Source organism: Anabas testudineus, chromosome 7, assembly GCF_900324465.2.
Source record: "Anabas testudineus chromosome 7, fAnaTes1.2, whole genome shotgun sequence".
NCBI classification, from domain to species: domain Eukaryota; kingdom Metazoa; phylum Chordata; class Actinopteri; order Anabantiformes; family Anabantidae; genus Anabas; species Anabas testudineus.
In genome coordinates this window covers 17,289,410-17,310,896 of record NC_046616.1, presented here as the reverse complement: position 1 = coordinate 17,310,896, position 21,487 = coordinate 17,289,410, and the positions used below count along the sequence as shown (strand labels likewise).

The 21,487-nt window shown below is 42.7% G+C and overlaps 1 protein-coding gene across 3 annotated transcripts in view; it reads right to left on the bottom strand.

The window, feature by feature from the left end:
• Positions 1-18,402, bottom strand: part of LOC113168028 (IQ motif and SEC7 domain-containing protein 1-like) — an 80,137-nt gene extending 61,735 nt beyond the window's left edge. The window contains exons 1-2 of one of the 3 annotated variants that reach the window (XM_026369070.1): positions 17,779-18,402; positions 4,614-4,643 (exon numbers count right to left, since the gene is read on the bottom strand). In XM_026369070.1, the coding sequence (XP_026224855.1) occupies positions 4,614-4,643; positions 17,779-18,038 (290 nt within the window). In that variant the 5' untranslated portion in view covers positions 18,039-18,402. Of the gene's footprint in view, positions 1-4,613; positions 4,644-12,942; positions 13,014-17,778 lie in introns of those variants that run through there. The other 2 variants (XM_026369064.1, XM_026369065.1) reach the window with 2 other exon arrangements.
• Between the last annotated feature and the right edge of the window lie 3,085 nt (positions 18,403-21,487).

The following is a 21,487-nucleotide window of genomic DNA, read 5'->3' as shown; positions in this document are numbered from 1 at the left end:
ACTGGATACCATTTCCACCGAGATATTTTTTTCTCATCTATTGTTTGTTAAGGTCTTCAGTGAGCCGTGCTACATTTGGGGTGGTTGTCTCCGACAGGCGAGGCACATTTCTCAGGCTGTCAACTTGCAGTCAAACACCAACATCCATCTCCCCTGGGGGACTGAGGCCCATATAGCCACATCAGGCTCAATGCAGAGATCCATCAACCCTATAATGATAGCTCCCACGTTTCTCTGCAAATCAGATTTTTGCAAATATTGGCTGATTGTTAAGTAAAAAAAAAAGAAAAAGTTATATTCCACATAATTTTATATTACACACTCGTCCTTTAAATTGCGTTTGTGCCTGTTGTAAAATCATTTGCGCGACAAAACAAAAGTATCATTCATTCTTTAACTCAGCATCTATAGGGAAAATCCTTCACCGAGGCCTTGAGTAATATCAGTGGCTAATTGTGTCATGGCCGCTGCCACATGCTGCTGTTTCGGCATAATGAATTATTTATTTCAGAAATGCTAATGTCTCTGCTCCGGCTGAGTTGGGAGCCGTGAACCTTGAATTAGTCGGTTTTCTGTCTGGTTTCCATTAGTGACTCTGGTTGTGCTGAACACTCCAACACACAGACGTTGTTTCAGACCTGTCAGCGCTGTGACTGATGCACAAACAACTGCAGTTCATAAAAATGACATTTGTATTCCATCAGGGAATACAGATGCCGTTCAACTTACATGTTGCCAACAACATTATCCGTTGGCTTCACTTTCTTTCACCGTACACTTGCACACACATGCTGTGTTGTGCTTAATTCCTGTGCAAGATAGGTGTCATCTATAGAAATGCCAGATTAAAACCTGAAATCCAGTTTGCTCAGTCAAAAGAGACTTGCACAAGGACAGAGGCGGCTCGGTGGTCTACGCATTGAAGTTGAGCATCGCTCACCATAGCAACGAGAGATGGAGAAGCAGGTGAGAGAAGACGACCGGCCGAGGGTGAACGACATCACTAGACCAGCCGCGATGCACAGCAGTGTCATCTGCGTCCTCACGGACAAATACTTTATCAGTTCAACGGCCCTGACGCTGCACCGGAGGGCCAGTTGTTTTTAGGTTCCATCTGTATGTGAATTAAGTACAGCTCAATCCACACATTGTGCGAGAGACATATTCTTCCTGCACACAGAGACACGTGGTTCCACAGCTATTTTGGCAAATACCTCATCTGTCAGAAGCTGAAGAGTACGGTCTTTTTACTCCCATTTAAGAGCGTGTGTCATAATTCCTGTCACGTGTCACCGTCCTTTAAAAATGATTCCACCATCCTTTTACAGTAAATACAACATGTTGGCTTGAATCTTATGTCTAAAGTGATTGGAAACACTTTGCTTACTAGTGCTCTGTAGAGACACACTGTTAGAGAGGTTTCGACCTCCACAACAACAAGCCCGGCAAAGCTTTATTCTCCTTATTGTCATCTCTACAATAATGATGGGGAGGAGGGGGGGTTATAATCCCTGTCTTTCTGTTTCCCCAATTCTCCCCGGAGAATTACTGGGAAATAAAAGCTCCAGACCCCGCTGAGGCTCTCCAGAATACATCCAGTAAATCACTATACTGCAGTTCTTTCACAGCCTCCTCTGGCCTTGTATGTGCCTCACTTAACACACTCAATAACAGAAGACGCTGCACAAAAGGCACACAGCCATGACTACACCACGCTAAACAAGAGACAAGACACTTGTAAAACAACTGCCACACGTCAGGTATGTAGAGGTATGAATAACAAGATGCATTTTAATCGGCAGACAGGAGCACTTTCATCCTCTACTCTCACTGCAATCGGTGTGAAGAAGTGTCTGACTACTCCTCAGCTGTGGGCTAGTCTGGGTATGAATGAGTGCTGCATGTACAAAAGTGCATCAGGGAGCGAGAGAACATCTTATCATCACACAAGCCAATGAAAGCATGCCACCGAGGCTGTGCAGCGTCTGCCTTCCTATCTCAGCCAGGTTCTAATCACATCTGAGTGAAGCCGTCCAGTGCGATTACAAAACTGTGAACCGGTTAAACACCGCCATGTTGTTATTCCCCTTTCATTAACTACGGAGTGTGTATGAGAATAAGCCGCCATCACCGTCTCTCTCTCTCTCTATTCACACACACAAACACACCCTCAAACTTTTATCAAACCAGCGCAAAGCAATCCTCCGGGAGCGGGGCTTATTCATTTGTAGCGCGTGTGCCAAGTTCAGTGGCTTTTCTATTATTAATGATAACGAAACCTACCGAGCCATGTAACACAAAAATATTTTAACAGCTGGCTCACTCGTGTCATGGTGTAGTGTATTAACAGGGTGAAACATGGAAGTGTGTGGAAGTGCCTGCTGTGTGTTGTCAGCACAGTGCTGCGTTAGTAGTTGTTGTGATTTTAAACAGCTTTGCTTTGACACAAAAGAGAAGCTGAAGTCGAGATAAACCACGTGACTGATACTGATACTGATACTGAAATTCACAGAAATGTGAAACCGGCGACTGTGTCACTTTAAAAAGATGTTACTGAATATTTTTACTTGCTATATTCACATCAAAGCAGCCGGTAGCAGACAGGAAGCTTTCACTGTAGCTACCTTTGTAGTGGAGCAGAGAAAGGCCTTAATCACATCTTGTAAGCAGCTGAATGCCAACATGTGAAATTTAACCTCTACTCAATAGGTCATGTTGCTAAAATTCAAATTCTTAGTCTCATCCATCTCAATGTGTGGTTTCAATTCCCCTCTTAAAAGTTTCCAAGTTCAAAATGCTCAATAACTTCAAAATACTTAAAACATTGAGTGCAAATTCGTAAGAGGGGCAATTAAACCAGGTGGTTTATTTGTATTCAGAACAAGAAAATGTTGAAGTTTACACTAAATTTCAAACACCCCAGTACATCTTCCTGTTTTTACAACATGGTATTAATGTGCACAGGTCTGTTGTGAAAGCACTTTGTTGATCTGCAATAACATCTAAAAGTGTTTTGCATATGGTCATGTCTTCTGCTTTGAAATTTGGTCATATATTATTAGTGGTAAACACCTTGTATAAGTTCTATTTATCCACCAAACAGAGAGATGATCCGTCTTGCCTGATGTCATTGTGGGTATTGAAGCCAAATACTGAAACAAGAATGGTATGAAGGAGGCTGCTGCCCACATCTGCCCACAAAATACAAGATGACTGCATAGCTTGCTTATGCCGAGTAAAAAAAAAAAAGGTCCTGATAATTTACTCTGTCAGATCTGTTTAGGCAGGAAAAGGCCAATACCACAGATGCTGTTTTCCAATGAGCATTATGTGTCAGTTTCCAATTATAAAAAAGCTGCATAATAAGACTGAATACCAGCCATGATAGTGGAACTGATTGCATAAGCGTAAAGTTTACAGAGGTGTGTGTGTGTGTGTGTGTGTGTGTGTGTGCGTGCTTAAAGGCGCATGCAATAAAACTTCAGGACATGCATTGCAAAACGAGGCATTGTTTAGAAATGTTCAGTTATAAAGATACATTTATCTACTGTCCACAATTAATTTTACTCAAGTTTGATAAAGTATTGTCCGACTATTAAATGTTCAAATAACATCATTCACTACTGCATCAGATGAGATTAATATGAGATTAATATTTGGCAGCTATACGTAAAACATCACACCACCTCTTCTGACCTATTTTCTACACTGTTTTTTTTTTTCTTTTCACTGCTATTGGGTCGGATGCTACTTTGTGGCAGACAAACTTCACTGTCTCACTCACTTGCGTGCATACACATACATTTACTGGGATGGAACAAAGACGAGACTGGCACACATCTCCAGGCTGTGGCCCTCTGGATTTGCTTCAAATTTTGTAATGGGACATTTAGAGCAGAAGAAAAAGCGGTTTGGGGGAGTGGAGACACTTGAGGACTTCAAAGGAAAGAACAGACATGGCCTGAAAAATGTTCACAAAAAAATGCTGGACAGCTACGCTACACTCTGTTCAACATGTCTAGACACCGTCATGTCCTTAATGCGGAGGCGGAGGAAGGGGCTGTTACGATCCCTAAACAGAGAAGCTGCAGATAAGAAGTGTGTTTACCACTGAGTCAAGCCCGTCTACTCTCTACATGCAAGCTACATTTCTTAGCCGGTTTCTCGCCACAGTGATGGATTCACGTTACAATTTTAAATCATTCCACATCTTACCTCTGTCTGCATGCACACACCGGCAAATCTCCAGCCACTGAAGTTCGCACACAGCCAACAAGCCAACAACTGTGGAATGCGACCTTGGACTCCACTTGACATGAAATCTCATCATTTCCTCCACACTGTAATCTCCACAAACACCAATAACAGGCACCACAGCAGACCCGCCTCAGTCCTTGAGACAGGAAAAGCACTTTCTCTGGCTAGCATCATAATCCATGGTTTTTCAACTTTTTACACTCGAATCAACAGATGCCATGTCAAATCTATAACACTGTGTCTTTAATATATATATATATATATATATATATATTTTTTTTCCCCACCGAAATGCACAAGACTGAGGTAGGTTTAAAGAGAGGCTGATAGTACATTAATAAAGCAGATGAACGTACCTGACCATTCTGGAGGAGTCACATTCAGACCTGAAAGACAGAGGAAAAAAAAGAAAAATTCAAATAAGCGCTGGTTCAGTGATTCTGTTGAGCAAGTAAAAACAAGGATGCTGCAGTATGTCAGTAATGCAGCTAAAGACGTGTACAGTCACATAAAACATCTCACCGACAGCGTCTTGATTCAGCAACCACAGCGAGGCTGCCAAGTTTCGCTGTTTGGCACCGACGGGTGCTACAATATGAAGCGAATCAATCAGACCTCGTAATAAAAGGGCCACTCTTTAAATTCTCGCAACAACTTAAATGTGACGTTCACAAAATTAAACACTGATATTCGACAGTGTGTGTCAAAAATGTTTCCTCCGCCAGTGCCCTCTGTCCCTTATGCAAGCAAAGCTCAGTGTCCAGTGCAACACTCCTAACAGTGGTCTCAAACATTACAGTACTAGTAAATAGCCGCGTCCCGTGGATTGCATTTTACATTCTGTTCTACACAGCCATGTCAGTTTTTCCACTTTAATTATCAATTGTACAACATAGGAAACTAAACTACACATCCCAAGGTGCATTTTGACAGGAAACTTTAAATGGCCAAGCTTAAAATATTCTTCCATTCTCAGCTAATTGCTGGAGGAAGTTCAGTCTAAGATAACACTGTCTGGAAGAGTGATCTTTGAATGAATTTAGCAAGTATGATACAATGTTTTGCTCCTAACTACAATGACAAAGCATTTTCAATTTGCTACCACTGTGATTCTGAAATAATGATCCTCTCCATTGCATAACGCTTTGGTAAATTGTCTTTTGGACAGAGTGATTTTTTTTTTCGTCCTCTCTCATCAGTCCTCGTTACTCGACTTGACTGCTTTCTTCTGCGTTTGCTGTGTTTGCTTCCCCTCCTCCGGAAAAGAAAGGTGCACTCTCTTCTCCACAATCTCGTGTTACTTAAACATTTGCCTCTGATTGTCTGGCTTATCAGACATCTAAGCAGTCTATAATTATTCCATAAAGCACAGAACAAACTTGACACCACTGGTGTTGTCATTAGAGCAAACTCCATGACGACTGTTGGATTAGGCTGAGGTGAAAACTAGAGCCGGGTCAATATAATGCAGTGGTAGGATGAGATTCATTGACACACATGCTGCAGTGCAGATCCAATGCCAATTACTGAACCTATTGATTGCTGTGTGTATACAATGCATCACTGAGACAAAAAAAAAAAAAAAAAGATCAGGCCAAAACCCCTTTTTCAAAGATCTTTTACTGAATGTTATGTCTGCCTTTTAAACTGCTTCCCATCCAGTCATGCAGACTGAACATCGTCAGAGCAAGGCACAACAAGAAAGGAGAGGTCAGAACCCTGGACAGCTCTGCTTTAGTGCACAAAGAACCACAAACTCTTACTACTGTTGTTGGTACTACTGCTACAGATGATAATCATTTACGTCCTCCACTTCCAAACCACTGGCTGTTTTAGTTAACGTAGGCATACTTTGTGTTTATTTATCCTCTCCCTTTAATAAAATGTGGACTTGTGGTACTGCAGTTTGTATAAGCTACATGTTTGTGTGAAACTAAATAAACACAGCTCAGAAGTCGGATTTGAAGAAAATTGGTTTAACTTTGGAACACACAAGGTTAGGAAAGTGAAGCAGGCCTTTTTAACAGTGCACGCTGATGAGGAATTAATTAATTCTGCTTGCAGTCTAGACAAAGCTAATTCGTCTCCCCATGAAAAGACTGACTTCCACATTGTGCAGCACAATCTAAGAAGAATCTATTGTCCTTATGATGATGGATACGTGATTGGAAGTTAGAATGCAAATGACACTGTTTTTCTTCTGCGCTGCGCAGAGACACTGGCTCCTGAGGTTCATTCAGTTGCATTTCCTTTTAAATAATGCATGAAATGCCGAATCCCACTGGAGGTATCGTTCAGGCTTCCATAAGCTGCGAGATTGGTTTCTCCCATGGTGGCCAACAGAGAAACCAAATCTCCTGTGGCAGAATTAAGACTTCAACCCAGCTGCTTCTTTAAACCAAATCGTATTCAGCTTTCTTCACGTTGATGTCCTCGACCTGCCCCTTACCTTAGTGCAAGTGTGTATGGATGGTGGGCGTTTGTGCCTTTTATTCTTTTATTCTTTTATTTTGTGGCTCACATACGGAACGTGACGACGGGCCTGTTTCCTGTTGTGAGGGAGGAAACAGACAGAGGGCACACCCAGTGTAAAAAAAAAAATGCTGAGTTTATCAATGTGCCTTTCTGCAGGGGTAAGTGCAACTGGACACGACTGCAGGAATGGGCTGCTCATTTAATCACCGCCTTGCTCCAAGTGAACTGGAACAGCATATATTGTAGGCCACACAGCTGCAATGATCAACATATTGCTGCTCATGCACGCCTGTTTTGAATGTGCTTAAAGCGTGTTTTTAATATAATCACTTCTAGGATTTCAAATACAGTACCGTTTATAAAAAAGGATCGGACACTTTCTCCTAAAGCTGTTTTTCTTTCCTCGCCCCCTTTCAGGAAAGATCTCCTCCAACGTAATTACAAAGCCATTATTTGTTTTTCGCAGCAAAATATTGAGTAGGGTTGAAGAAATGGCTTCTAGTATTTCATCACATTAGCGAATTCAGAAGGAAATCAGTGGTAATTACGGTTTGTCCAAGGTACAGTAGGTTACTCATGGCATGTTTTAAAAGAGGGTAAGATTTTTTAAGGATGTGTGTTTAGTGGAGAATAGATTGCAAAAAAAAACAAGGATATATTTTACATTCCTTTCATCTGATATTTCTTAGCATGTTTAAAATCACTTCATCTTTGACCCTGCTTGAATACGTTAACATCAGGAACTCATGATGAACTTTACGGAGTCCTTAACTCAACTGCTTAGACCGAGTTGTTTCCAGAGTAACCCAAACTATTGTTGGGTTTACTGAGTCTGCTGTGTCATTGAGCGGGAACCGTGACAGCCATGAAACGCTTCAAGCTTCAGGGAAAGAAAAAAAAACAACCTTTGAGCTGCGATGAAAAAGAATAAATCGCATCTAAAGTAACACTGAATTTACAAAACTTTCCATCAAAAATGGAAAAAAAAAAAAACAGCAAGGCACTTCTTCAATGTTGTGACTCTTGCCTCCATTTACAACACTGTCATCAAATGATCAATGACTTGAACCTGCAGTTGGCTATAACAGCTCACTCACACTGACAGGTTGCTCAGAGGAACACTGTGAAGCTCAACATTTCTGTACCATATTTCAAATTTATTGTCAGTATTTTATAAGATCAGTTCTCACTGCAGTCTAGAAAAAGTTTCAACTATTGATGTAGATTGAGTTCTTCCTTCTGATGACATGCATGTGTGCTTTTACATCTGCTCCCTTTGGTTTAAAATATTTTCTCAGACCAGTGCATGAATGAACGGCATTCATCTTGTGTTAACCTCCACAGAGCGCTGCATACTTCTGTCGTCCGTATTACCAAGGCCGAACTGATGTGCATTAATCAGCAGCTAATTAAAGGCAGAAATGTGTTCAGCAAAGCCGATCTAATGAGTCAGTCCAGTTCTTCGTAGTGGTTTGCTTCTCATGGTGCTGTCAAATGATGTATCTCTAAGAAGTTACTGGTGCATGGCAGGCACTGGCTGGTGTGTCCCTACATAAAGAGAGGGGGCCAGTCCTTAACAAACACAAACACACACACACACACACACACACACACAGTGCTTAAAGTTGCTCAAAACATTCCACCTGCTTCCTTCACCTCACCATCACCTGTATTGGCCGGGATCTGTTACTCATCAGTAGTGTTATCAAGCCAGGAGCAGTGGCTTCATTTAGCTTCATAACACAGACATCACTATGCCAGTGTCAAATACAACATGTAAATTTGTAGTGAGAATATTATTAATATACTATGAATATAATATTATTCTGCTGGTTCTGACCAAAATGCTTACTATTCTGCCTCAGTGTTTCAAATTTAATTGAAATACAATCAATAATTTTTTTATATCTGATATTAAAGTGAAAAGGCAGACTGTCCCATTCTGCAGCAAACACCTGTCCTAACTCAGAGACTTGAACACGAGGAAATTTCCCTTTCACTCTGGCTGCATTCCTGAACATATTGCTTGGATTAAGATCAGCTCTCAGAATCTCATGTAAAGTCCAGGGTTACCCAGAACACAGACAGCAGCGCATGCTGGCAGTCAGCATGGAAACGCACAGATCATAACCAAATACCTGTGAGTTGAAGCGATGCAAGCTGTTGAACCAGCTCAGCCACAGCATTAAAACCACCTGGGTAATATTGTGCACATCCCCCCTCATCTTACCAACAACTCCACAAGCCTCTGAAGATGTTCTCCGGTATGTCTCACCAAGATGAACAGGGTATCCTTTGAGTCCTGTAAGTTGCAAGGTGGGGCCTCTATGGATCAGCCTTGTTTTTCCACCACATCCCACAGATGCCCGATTGGATCGAGATCTAGGGATTTTAGGGGCCAGAGCAACAACCAGAACTCAAGTTCCTCCACCAGTTGGGCTTCTTCCCATTGTGCACCCTGCTGACAGCTTATTCCAAGGTAAACACCACACAGGCACATGGCCATCTACATGATATAATGAGAAAACACAATTCATCAGAGCAGACCACCTTCCTCTGTTGCTCCATGGTTCAGTTCTGATACTCTTATTTAATTATTAATTAAAGGTGCTTCTGTGCAATGGGCATGGTCAGCATGGTCACTCTGACCGGTCTGCAGCCATGCAGGCCCATATGCAGCAGGCTGCAATGCATTGTGGGTTCTGATATTTGCTGATTATTAAACGTTTCAGCAATTTATGCTACAGACCACTGAATAATGTGAACACGTCACATGACCTGCAGTAATGGTGATGGTCCGTCCCACTGATCAAGCCATAACATTTTGCCCTTTGAAGGACTGTTCACTTGCTGCCTGACAAATCCCATCCCCATAATCAGCGTCATTCACTTGTCACTGATGTGAGGGCTGTGGCTGATCTGTGTACTTGACAACTATGTTTAAAAACACACAAACAAGACAAAGGAAACAGCCGGAGGATGACAGATGACTCCAAACTACATCCCACAGAAATGTCATCGCAAACATTAGTCCTCCTCTTACTTGTAATCACTAAGACAATGCGTGAGCAGAGGCTCCTCATTTGTATTTAACCGTTGACTCAGTCTCCACCTTGTCAGCGATACACACACACACACACAGACACACACACTGTGCTCCCACTTGGCAGAAAACTAGTGGCAGCCTTTCAAACAGCTCTCCACAGGTACTATGCTACAAATTGCCTTCGATTCAGCTGCTGCATCAGCTGGTTTTGACAGCTGCGAGGCGGATAATTGGTTCAACTGTGAAGAAATAAAGAAGGAACAGGCAACCGTACCTTGGCCTCCTGGACCCACCAAAATGAGCTGCTTTAGTGTTGATCAGAGTTTGCATTTATAAAAAGACTTAATGTTAACTTTCTTAAAAGTGAGGATAAGTAACCACAGAACTGACAAATAAGAAATGTTTTAGGGAAGTTGCATGATAACAACATATGAACATGCACGGCTGTATAATCTAATTTCAAAAAGGAAAACATTAGCATACCAAAGACAAAGCTGGAGCCGGCAGCCAGCTCGATGGATCTCGCATCAGGGGAAAACAGCTAGCAAAGCTCTGTCCTAGGGCAACAAAAATCAGCCTCTCAAATCTCACTATTTAACTTGTCATATCTTGTCTATTTAATCAGAACATAAACCAAAACAGATGACAAGTTGCATTTTTTTAAGCTGAGATAAGTTCACCGGCTGCTGGATGTAGATTCACTTGAATGTAGTGAACTACAGTACGTACATTTAATTCAACAAGTAGTTTAACTACATTTTCCAGTAGCTTGCAGGTAGTCACACTAGATTTACATAGGAGTCTTTGTTTAGTACTGGTTTCGGTTTAGTTTCTCAAGGCCAGGTGTCTGATTGGTGGACACAAACCAAAGCTGGCATCCCTGCACATTTCCATATAGTGGGGTTGTACAACCTGTGAGCAGCCACTTTCTGCAATAAGCCCATCAGTGACATTTACTGGCACGTAACCTTCGTGATGGTTTCATATCACACATAGATGTCTGCCTAAAGTAGCTTTGCTGTGGTTCTTTTTCTTTTCCGGTGCGGTTCCCCAACACTGGGATCCATTAATTCAACTCTCAGAAAGAGAACCACAGAGAGGTGGATACAAGGAAATGTCATACTACTTTACAGGACCCACTCTTACAAACATGGCTCAGTAGCACTATCACTCGTCAAAAACACAGTGTACCTTTGAGTTTCATCTATATGCAAATCAGTCGTGGTTGACACTCATGAAACCAGGTAGACTCAACTGAATCAACCATTTGGCTGTGATGAGGTTTAACACTCACACACTGGGCTTTATTTAAAGCCACACATGTCTATCAACACAGATTAGTTAACAAAACTATCCAGCCATTTAGCCCTTACGTTTCTGTTTGCAGATCACAGAGAAAAAACATCAACACCATCTTGATTATTTTTTTCTTTCAGATGGGAATCTGAGTGTGACCTCAATCTAATTTCATTTTGATATGATAGATACCTGAAATGTAACCACATTATTCAGCAATGGTTTTTTTCTTGCTCGTTAAAAGTTAAAAATCAAACTGAGGCTCCGGTGTAGTGTTGAGTGGCAATTTTGAACATAATATTGTTTTTTTCACTCACACTAAGCTGCACCATCTGACCCCCCTTCGAGTGGCCTTTACTACTAGCATCATCAGATAGAGTTATCAGTGCTCATTAAAGCCATCATTACTTTCTCATGGGAGAACCAGCTACATGAAAGGACACAAACCAACCTTTAATCTGTCTAAATAGGCCTGATTGAGGGGACCAGAGGTCAGCTGCGCCTGGCTCCTTTCCAGCAAGGCTGTGGCCACTCTCGCACTGCAAGGAGGGAGACAGACTATTACAGATGAAGGCGGCCTGCAGTTGGTTGCAAGTGCAGGTTGCAAATTGTCTTTGTCCATTGGTTGAAATTTATAGATCGGTCTGAATGCAAATCATCCCTGCACAGACATTAATCTAGCAGGGGTATTTCATTAGAGGGGGCTTAGCTGGAGAGGGAAGTTCATGTGCTCATAAATTTTGTTTGGCACACTGACTGTTCAGCAGATCGCCGGTTAAATGAGTGGACGTCACCAAACCACAAGTAACAGCTTTCTCCATCATGCTGTTATTTCCTGCCGAGGGGTCCCAAAACACATGCTTAAGCTCTTACCCTGGGTTGGGGTGAGCTATTTATGAACTTGCCAATCTCCAGTCTACAGGCCCTGTACATCAAACTCAGTAAGAGCAGCAGAGGCAAATTATAGCAAAGAAGCAGAAAATGCAGCCGTCACAGACGGCCACACAGTGACTACAGAAAAATAATAGCATAAGCAAAAATCAACAACTTAAAATAAGCTCTGTCAACTACTTGAGTATCTATTGATTAGGTCGTCTGATTGTGAACTGTCGGGTCACAATAGAGAAAAGACTAGATCAATACTGTAATGAAATTAACAAAATGCATCAAAACACATGAGTATATAATATTGACATTAATATCATATTGTACTGAAAACATTTTAGGCACAAAGCACAAATCCTCATCTGTTCATCATCCAGGTTAAAAGTCAGAGCCAGTATTTTAATAAAATCAGTACGCATTAATCCCACATTGAGACTTTGTTGTGAAACAATATCATTTTCCCTGCAACATAATTGATTCAGATTTTTATTAAAAGGCCCAGAACAACAGCAACTCATAAAAAACAGCTAAATACAGGATCAGATCCCTGTTTGAATACATCGAAAAAACACTTTTTCTAAGATTCATCTTTCATCAAAATATCTCATTTGCATAATCCTGCAGCTGCTTTAACTTCTCAAACATATTCAGCTGCAGGTTTTGAGCATCAAAGCAATTACAGTTTAGTTGCAGCTGAATGTGTGTGATGAATGTAAACCACTATAAAATATGGATAGAGAAAATCGCAGCGTGTCTTTTTCATCTCCCCTTAAAAGTCCCGTCCAGGCCTCGTTCTGACGCACATCATGGCCAAGATCTGGCACAGTATCCATGATTCAAAAGCTTTGTTGCATCATCACCATTGAAACATTCATATTGGCTCTATTTGAACATTAACAGGAAGAGAGTTTGAGGAAGCAATGATATGTCACATTATTCATCAATATTTGATCACCCAAGATTACTTATGCCTCTTTACTCACCAGTATTCACAGCCTACTGAATTTAAGTCACCCAAAAACACTGCTGCCGCAGGCATCGTACTCTGATCAAACACCAGATATGACACGCCTCAGTTTTCCATTCGAAGATCTACATTTACATACAGTACACATTTAGTACATCTGAGAAACACGAACACGAGACCATGCAAGAACATGCAGACACGTCAGGTGTTTGTCACCTGGAGCTGAAAAGGTTATCTGTCCAGCGATCGCGTCAGCGTCCCAAACATTGTTTACTATAATCAAAATATTGTGGGACAAAGTTGGAATGCTAAATGTGGGCTGGCAGATGCATCCACCAGCACCTAGATAAGAAATGAAAGCACTGGCAGGCACTATTCCCCTCCAAACCCCACAGGACACGTTCCGATCACAGTGGATTTACTCTGACTGATCTTTGCACAGTCCAGCCATTAATATGTGACTTTATGTTTCGCTTGGATTATATTCAGTGTCCAAAACACAGGAGGCATTTGTCCTGAAATCTGCTGAAACGTTTAGGCCCCTTCTCACATTGACTACCAATGAAAAGTCCTGCATCACTACAACGTGGTGCTAAAATGTGCAACTATGTCTTGTATTACTTGTCATTTAATTCCAAAGTGAGCACAAGGGCAGAGTACTGCTAAAAACAAACACCATTAGGAGAAAAAAACTGCATGTGGTCAGCATAAATACTGTTACACTAAAGGGCTGAGAAGGCATGCAACTCAGGAGCCATGAACCTAAGAAACCAAACATACGAGTGATTGCTCATTCCTTCCCCGGGTGCCACATCAATCATCTGTTTATACAGACTTTAACTTAAACAGCGGCGGACATTTGAGCTTTAGTTTTACACAGGCCGATTCACAGAGACACTGAGATCAACTCCTATTCTGCTGATTCAACTCAAAGAGCTCCTGGGGGATACAATCACCTAGGTGGATGAGTTTATGGATCCACATTAGGGTCAGTGCACACCGAGATGATTTCCAATACCACTGCAGCAGACGCAAGTAGTGCATCCTGAGAACCTAACCAACTATGTTACCCCAGAGCCTGTCCTGCAGGATTCACAGAGAACTCTGTTGACTCGGCTCCACAGGTTGCACTGTCAGCGTCGCTACCCACTTCCTGCTCCCCGCAGTTTCATTCTAAAACAGGATTGAGTTTAGAAAAAGAAACTACACTTTAAAGAATCTGTCACTTGTTTTGGAGCAGCATTTGCTCGTTGTACTCCGTGTGAGATTTTCATTTCTTTCTCTCTTCCTTCCTTCCTTCCTTTCCATCATGCTGTCACGTAACGATGACATATTAAGCCAGTGCCCACTGAGAAGCACATCTTACAACTGTATATGCAGCCTGAACAAAAAACAACAGCGAAAGACGACATGCTCTGCACTCGAGATGATGACTACTACAAATAAATCCCACTGCTCCCACGAGCGTGCACTTGCCACCAGCTGATAAACAGGAACTGAAAAGGGAAGTAAGCATAAAGGCTGACAGAAATCGGAAATGTACATCTCTATTAGGAGTAGAAGAAGTAGTACGTCTATAAATGTACTACCATGTGTGAATATGGTACAGTGAACAATGTAACGTCATAAAATCTTCATTCAGACTGGATCTTTCATTTATTGAAATGAGTTTGTTATAGTTTGTCATTTTGAGAAATAAACTTTCTTGGAGTGGATTGCACGACAAGATCGACGCCGCTCACATCTGCATGGTAAATATGAAGCGAGAGCCAAATGACACAGCAGCTCATTCTTGGCAAGACAGCGAGAAGGCATAAACCTTTCCTTCAGTGGTCTGACTTGACTCTTAAACACAGATAACTGTAAGATCAAACGACTTCGCTAAACCTCAGAGGAGTTTATTAAACCTGTCTACCTGTGTTTTGTGGATAAGCTGTGATACAGCAGAAACAGAATATCAATGCTCTTTCCATCCGTTATTTTATAATACTGCATTCCTTACAGTAAGGTAGGAGAAAGTCGCTGTGTGTCTCATAACATAGTTGGAATAACAAATACCATGGTAAGAGAGGAAAGAAGGCTCAACAACTGTTTCAAAAATGTCTATGTTCTTGTCTTAATGTTAAAAAAGTCTGTGACTGTCATGCCAGCGGATGCAGGATGTGCCTTGTGCTGTGCATGGCATTCATATCCCCACAATTGAAGTACATCTGTTTAAATGACACAGGCATCTGCAGTTTGCAGATGATGTTGATGTTCAGGCATGTGATGTCTGATTTGCACTGGAGTGTTTTTCCGCAGTTTCGTTACATTGTCTGAGTAAGGACCAGCATTTAAATGTTTAACACGGACATGAGGCATCTCAAAGGTTTTGATAAATGGAGCAACAAGAGAAGACTCTACCTTATTTATCGGTCAGTGTTTTGACTCCCGGATACACTCCCAAGCTCCGGATGTGTCTTAAAGACTGCTTTAGTCATCAGGGGGAAAGAAAATCCCATCCGACATTGGGGGAGAGGCAGGGCACACCCCACAAGGCACCTCACGTTGCCAGATACTCTAGAGTCCATAACTTAAATAAATGAAAACAGAGTCTCACAAAGCCACAGTGGTACTTAAAAGGAGACCTCACACACTTGCCTACCATGGCTCTAGCTTGTAGAGAAATAAACCTTTATTAAAATATGTCTGTGCATCTATCTGGAAAATCTTGGCTCAGCTAGAAGCAGTAAGAGTTTTTAACACCGGGTGGCAGAGGGACGTTTAGTACTTTCCAAACTAGGACAAAAGGCAAACAAGTTGAAAATCTGTGAGGTTGTACATTCAGCTCAGCTGCACTTTGAGCTCCAGTAAATGCTAAAATGCTCAAAATGACAATGCTAATGGAAGATATGTTGACCATGATATCCATCATATACTTAGTATGCTGTGATTTTCTAATTAGCAATAAACACCAAGCACTGTTCAGGCTGATTGAAATGAATTACTGTAGCTTTGCAAGGACTTAGTCCTAATGAAAGGATCAGACTCATTAAAATATTTGTTTAGATACTGCAGTCTCAACCAGAGTGGTAACAAACACACACACACACACACACACACACACACACACCAGCAGGGCGAAAAGCGCCAACACACGTGTTGCCTTCAAAACGCTGTTAACCCTGCAGCAGCTGCAGACCTTCCTTTATAAAGTGTGCAGAAAAAAGGCAGATTAGGAAAAAAACTCCACCCGGGCAATTTGTGGGAGTCTCTCACGGAAAACAAAGCGTAAAGCTGCTAAGTAAGATGTATTTGGGCTGCTCTGGCTGCCAACTGCCACCGTGTTCCTGGATTTGGTAAGTGTCAAAAAATGGAAGGGACTAGACAGTTTAATTTCCAAGTACACACCATTACAACCCTATTTTCTCTGTGCTAAAATGACCTCAGAATCCGTCTTGTTTAAGACTGCTGCATCCTTTAAATTGCTCACCGCACATAAATGACATTTTAAATTCTGTATCCCCCCATAAACCACACTTTACATTATTAATACCTGTCATATTCTATCAGATTCAATGGGGTAATCACAGGCTCCTCAGTAACCTCTGTGCCAGTCTAACAGAGCTCGTCTGAAATAGTGTTCAGCCACTGTGACCGTACAGAATGAGGGACGGCGACAAACTGAGTTTTCCAGGTAAATGAGATAGAATGTGACCATGGGAGATTTATGAGGGAAGATCCATAAAGGTCAGTGTTACAGTATGTCCTAATCTCATGTCTGGAGTCTGGTTTTATTAGCGGACAAAGACACACAACCAATAAGTCATCAGTATTGATTTGCTGCCACTGATCTTCATTACACTAACATGGCCCCAAAGACAAAGGTCAAGTGCGATCACATGATGCTGACTCTCACAAGCTGAGGCAAATCAGTATGCTAAGAGGTTTGGGGGGATGCAGCCAGGTGAGAGTGAACTTCAACGCAGAGCTGCAGCAGAGACGGTAATCCTTTAACATTACCGAGGTCTTTACCAGCACTACGGATATAATGCTATACTCTGGGTCTGGCCTGGCCGCTCTGCTCAGTGGGGGGCTTAACCCACTGCCTGCAGACACAGCCAGCCCTAAAACATAATTGCATAATGGCTCTATTTCAAGTATGCGCCTTTTTCCCAGAGGCTGTAGTTATTGCATTCCATATATCATGGATTAATGTGCCTATCCATGCACATGAACTCCTTTTTTAAAGGCCACTGAGGGGGCTACAGGACAGGCACACTTTCGCCTCCTTTCTGCTGAAGTTACACAACCTAGAAAATGCAAAACTAACACAATCAAAGATGACAAAGCAGAAATAATCAGAGAACTCACACGTACATGTCACCAAATGTAGTTCTTGCACAACTGCCCTTTTACATTTCTGTTGCAGTGTATAACTCTGCATATGTCAATCTGAAGTTGCTGTTGACTGATTGCACACTGTCAAAGGCAAAATGAGGATGAGAAACAACAGGACTGAGAACTAACCTCTTTGGAAAACTGCTTTGCCATCATCAGGAGCTATATGCTCGGTCAGAGAGCATCTGTGCTACCTAACCAGTATCCATTTTCTGAAATTGTGCCGTGCGTAATGCACCGACCTATTTTCCATAAGCAAACATCCGTAAAAGCAAAAGCAAAAGGCTCGTTAAAGTGGGCTGGTTGCAGCTGCGGATCCCTGTGTGCCACTGTTGGTCTGGCACAAATCAATCCGGGGCCCGATGTAACTACTTCAATCAAGTATATTTCAACTTTATCAAGGCTCGCGAAGGAAACTTGCATCGGGATCGCCTGGTGCTGTGATAAAACATTAGTAGATGTGGTGCCTTACTTGTCTTGTGTGCTGTGCTCATTTATGGCTCCCAGTGTGACCAGGCTGTTGCTTCCCTGCAGCAGCCTGCAGGTTGCCAGGTGCCGCTGGTACTGCTCTTTGAGACAGGCGTTCTCCGCGCACAAGTCGGACACTTGCTGCTCCAGCTCCCCGATCCGTCCCCTCTGCCTCTCCAACAACTCCTGCTGGGTCTCGATGATCTTGTTGAGCTCCTTCAAATATTCCGCAGCCCTGGTCGGGTTCTCCGTCGGGCTGTCCATGTCGCTCCGTGTGCCTTTTTGCTGCGCGCTGGTTCCTGCTGTATCGCCAGGGGGATGGTTCTGTGCGGTCCAGGCTCGGTTTAAGCGTAACGATTCAGTAGGTCGCGCCTTTTACGCCTCGCCATTGTTTTAAGTCGGTGTGGGTGATAATACAGAAAAGAAACACACACACACACTCCCGGTTTAAAAGTCCCACTGCACAAAACTAGAAGCTCCTAATCGCGCATCAAGCTGGAAACAAGCATCGAAATAGCAGAGAACCAAACGTGACACGGCGCATTTCGAGGATCGCAGCTGGTCCTCCGTCAAGAAGTGTGGCTGTTCCCCCTGTTGGCAGCCCGGTAGGACATTTTCTGTCCGGTCCGTTGGCTCCATGCTGTTCCCGTGACTTTTCGTAAACAGACGCTGGCTGTCAAGTAGGCGGGGTTTTCAAGTTTTATGAATCTGCAGGTCGCACACGGCGCAATGATGGTTTTTGCAGCCTCTGCAAGGAAGGGAGACTCATCCTGAGTTAGCCACTAGCGGAGCTGCTTTATTTTCCCACATTTTCCCTGTGAAATCAGAAAAATCTACGTTGATCTTCTCAGTTCACTGTTGTGCACACTACAGTCATATTGCAAACATCACATTTGGACAATAACTTCGTTGCACTGTAGTCAGCATGTGTGTGTGTGTGTGTGTTTCATGCTCTGTCCACCAGTGTGGAGCTGCAGGGTTGTTTACCACGCTGTCTGTGAAATGATGGTGATAGATAGGAGAGGCTGCTGTTTGAGCCGCTGTTCAGCGCATCTGTATGTGTGAAGGGGCGCTGCAGATTTGCTCAGGCTGTGCCCCATGGGTGCATGACTGCAAATTGCAGCACCGCTTTTCTGATACAAAGAGGCTGACGCTTGAGTTTCATGGGTCACCATCTCCTTTTCCATCTGCCCTGAGAACAAATGTCCCCTTCAACCCAGTCCAGTTTGGCACCTGATAATAAGGCAACTGTAGGATTGATTTTAAAAGAGGAACTAAAGGCTGGAAAGTTTCACAGCCACAACTGGTGGATGAAAAATACCAATATGTGAGTGCATGTCCATCACAAATGGAAGATGTACAGTGCACAGCCATTAACAGCCAGTAGTCACAGGATGCTGTGACTACTTCATACTTAACGCATCAGTTTGCATGACAGCTGATGTAAAGCTCTGTGTCCTGCTGGTAGAAAAGGAGACCAAGCAGGAGGCCCCTGTTCAAATCCAGTTGAAGTGACCTTCAGCGAGCTACTGAAACCCTCCGTGCTCTTGCTTTACTGTCCCTCGACTGACCCTACGCTTGAAAGACAATCAAAACAATGCCACAAAGATCACGTCATAAAATCATATTCCTCCAAACCCACAATTACACTATCAAACCGTGCAGCTCCATCAGTCACATTGTACATACCTCTGGCTCAGAGCAGCTCTTGGGACTTGTGGAAGTGCTGGAACTCATTATTCCTGAATGAGAAATGCCAGCAGCCACAGGATATGAACCACTTCAAAACATGTGGCTTGTTGTATAATGCTCTGGGGCTGTCTCCGTTCTTCCTTTGGCTGACCAGTCATGTGCCAGAGCCAGTGCGGGTGCCAGCCGGAGAGATTTATTTGGTGAAATTGCTCATTTATTTGCACTGAGGCAAACCCACTCGGAAGCGCTCTTAGTTGAGCCCTATAAAACATTTGACAGCTGTGGTGGAATGAGGGCCCCAATCACTTAACCAGCAGAGTGGAAAGCTTTCTTTTTTTCCTTTTCTCACGATGCCACATGAACCTAACAACCACCTCACATGGACATGCATTCGTGCGATGGGCGTGAACCAGCACGAGAGGGAACACTGTAGGCAAAGAAGCTGTTTACTTTTTGTTATTCGTGTGATACATAATTGAAGTCATAAATACCAAAAAACCAAACAGGTGATGGAGTTTCCTCTGTTGTGCTCCTGCAGCTAATGAAGACTGAGTATAGAGGGGATTTGATTAGGCTTGCATTGACTTTGCATTTTTTTTTTTAAATGACTACTACAAAGCACATTTTTCTTTCCCCGAGAAAAGAACTAACGTAACCAATAAAAAAGAACCTGCAAATGTACTGCACTTGAATCTACTATTATGATAAATGTCCTCATAAATTACTTAAACTCTGACTTTTCTAAAGAGACTGCTTTCCAGGCACATCTTCTCACATCCTCTTGAAGATCCTGAGGGAGCAGCCTTACCATTCTTGTCAGGTCTCATTCAGAGTCCACCTCATTGATCCCCTCCACTGACAGCACAGTAAGCCATCTGGAACAGCGGCGGTTTCCCTTCACCCAGGATGCAGCACGATGGCACTCAGCTCGACAGGCTGACAGGTGGAGTTTACGCAACCCGTGTGGCTCAAAGGAGAGAATATATTGAGTGGCGTTTTTTCGCTTAACACGCGTGGCTGCCTTAATGAGTTATAGATATACTGTAACTGTACGGTCACATTTAAAACCCACACACATCTGATTTAACAATGGTCATTTCCACTTTTGCAATTTCACCACATTTCAAATGAGGCAAATCAAAACAAGAGTGTTGTCCCACACAACACAAACCAACACACCATTCAGTGAGGGGGGGGTGCTTTTTTTCCACAGTACAGACAACATCTTAAGAATACCCTTGAGCCCCCGTTGTGGCGATAGCCTGAGCTACACAGCTGGTCTTCCTAAGCTTCCCCATAAACACCTCTCAGGCATGAGTTGAGGCTTTGTCTGCCTTACCTCCCCTTGGAGGAATAAGGAGCGTGAGGGAAATAATGCAAAGATTGTAGCTGTTGCTGTATATGTCCCACACAGGATTAATCTCCATGTGCAGCAGTGCATTTTCCCAGGTTTTATGTGTCTGTGTACATAATCTCCACAAAGCCAAGCGATCACACTTTAGTAAATCACTGAAAAATCATCTGCAATTAATGTTTAAAATTAGTTATTTATACTATATTCACAAATTCTAAATTTAATATTCACATTTTTATGATTACTTGACAATGAAAACAATCGCTGCAGTGCTAACAACCCTAGAGCTACTAAAACATTTACACATTTTAACAATGAAATATCCAAAACAAATGCACCTAAAAAAAAACATATAAACCTGTCAGATGGTTGCAGAGCTCAGCTGTGCACACCTATTGGAGATTGTACGTCAGCAGCTGCTGATGTGCAGGCGGCTCCTGAGACAAATGAGCTGGGGGCGACTGGGACCCACCACAACAGTGGCACAGACAAATTGGAGAGATTTGATCAGTGGTTGCAGACCTTTACACATCCTCAGGGAGCCAGAGAGAAAGACAGCATGCCTAATCCCCTGTCTGTGTGGGAAAAAAAAAAAGAATGTGGCAACTGTACTGAGTTTTAGAAACTTGGAAAATCAGCCACAGTTAATGCAGAGCCACCAGTTTCC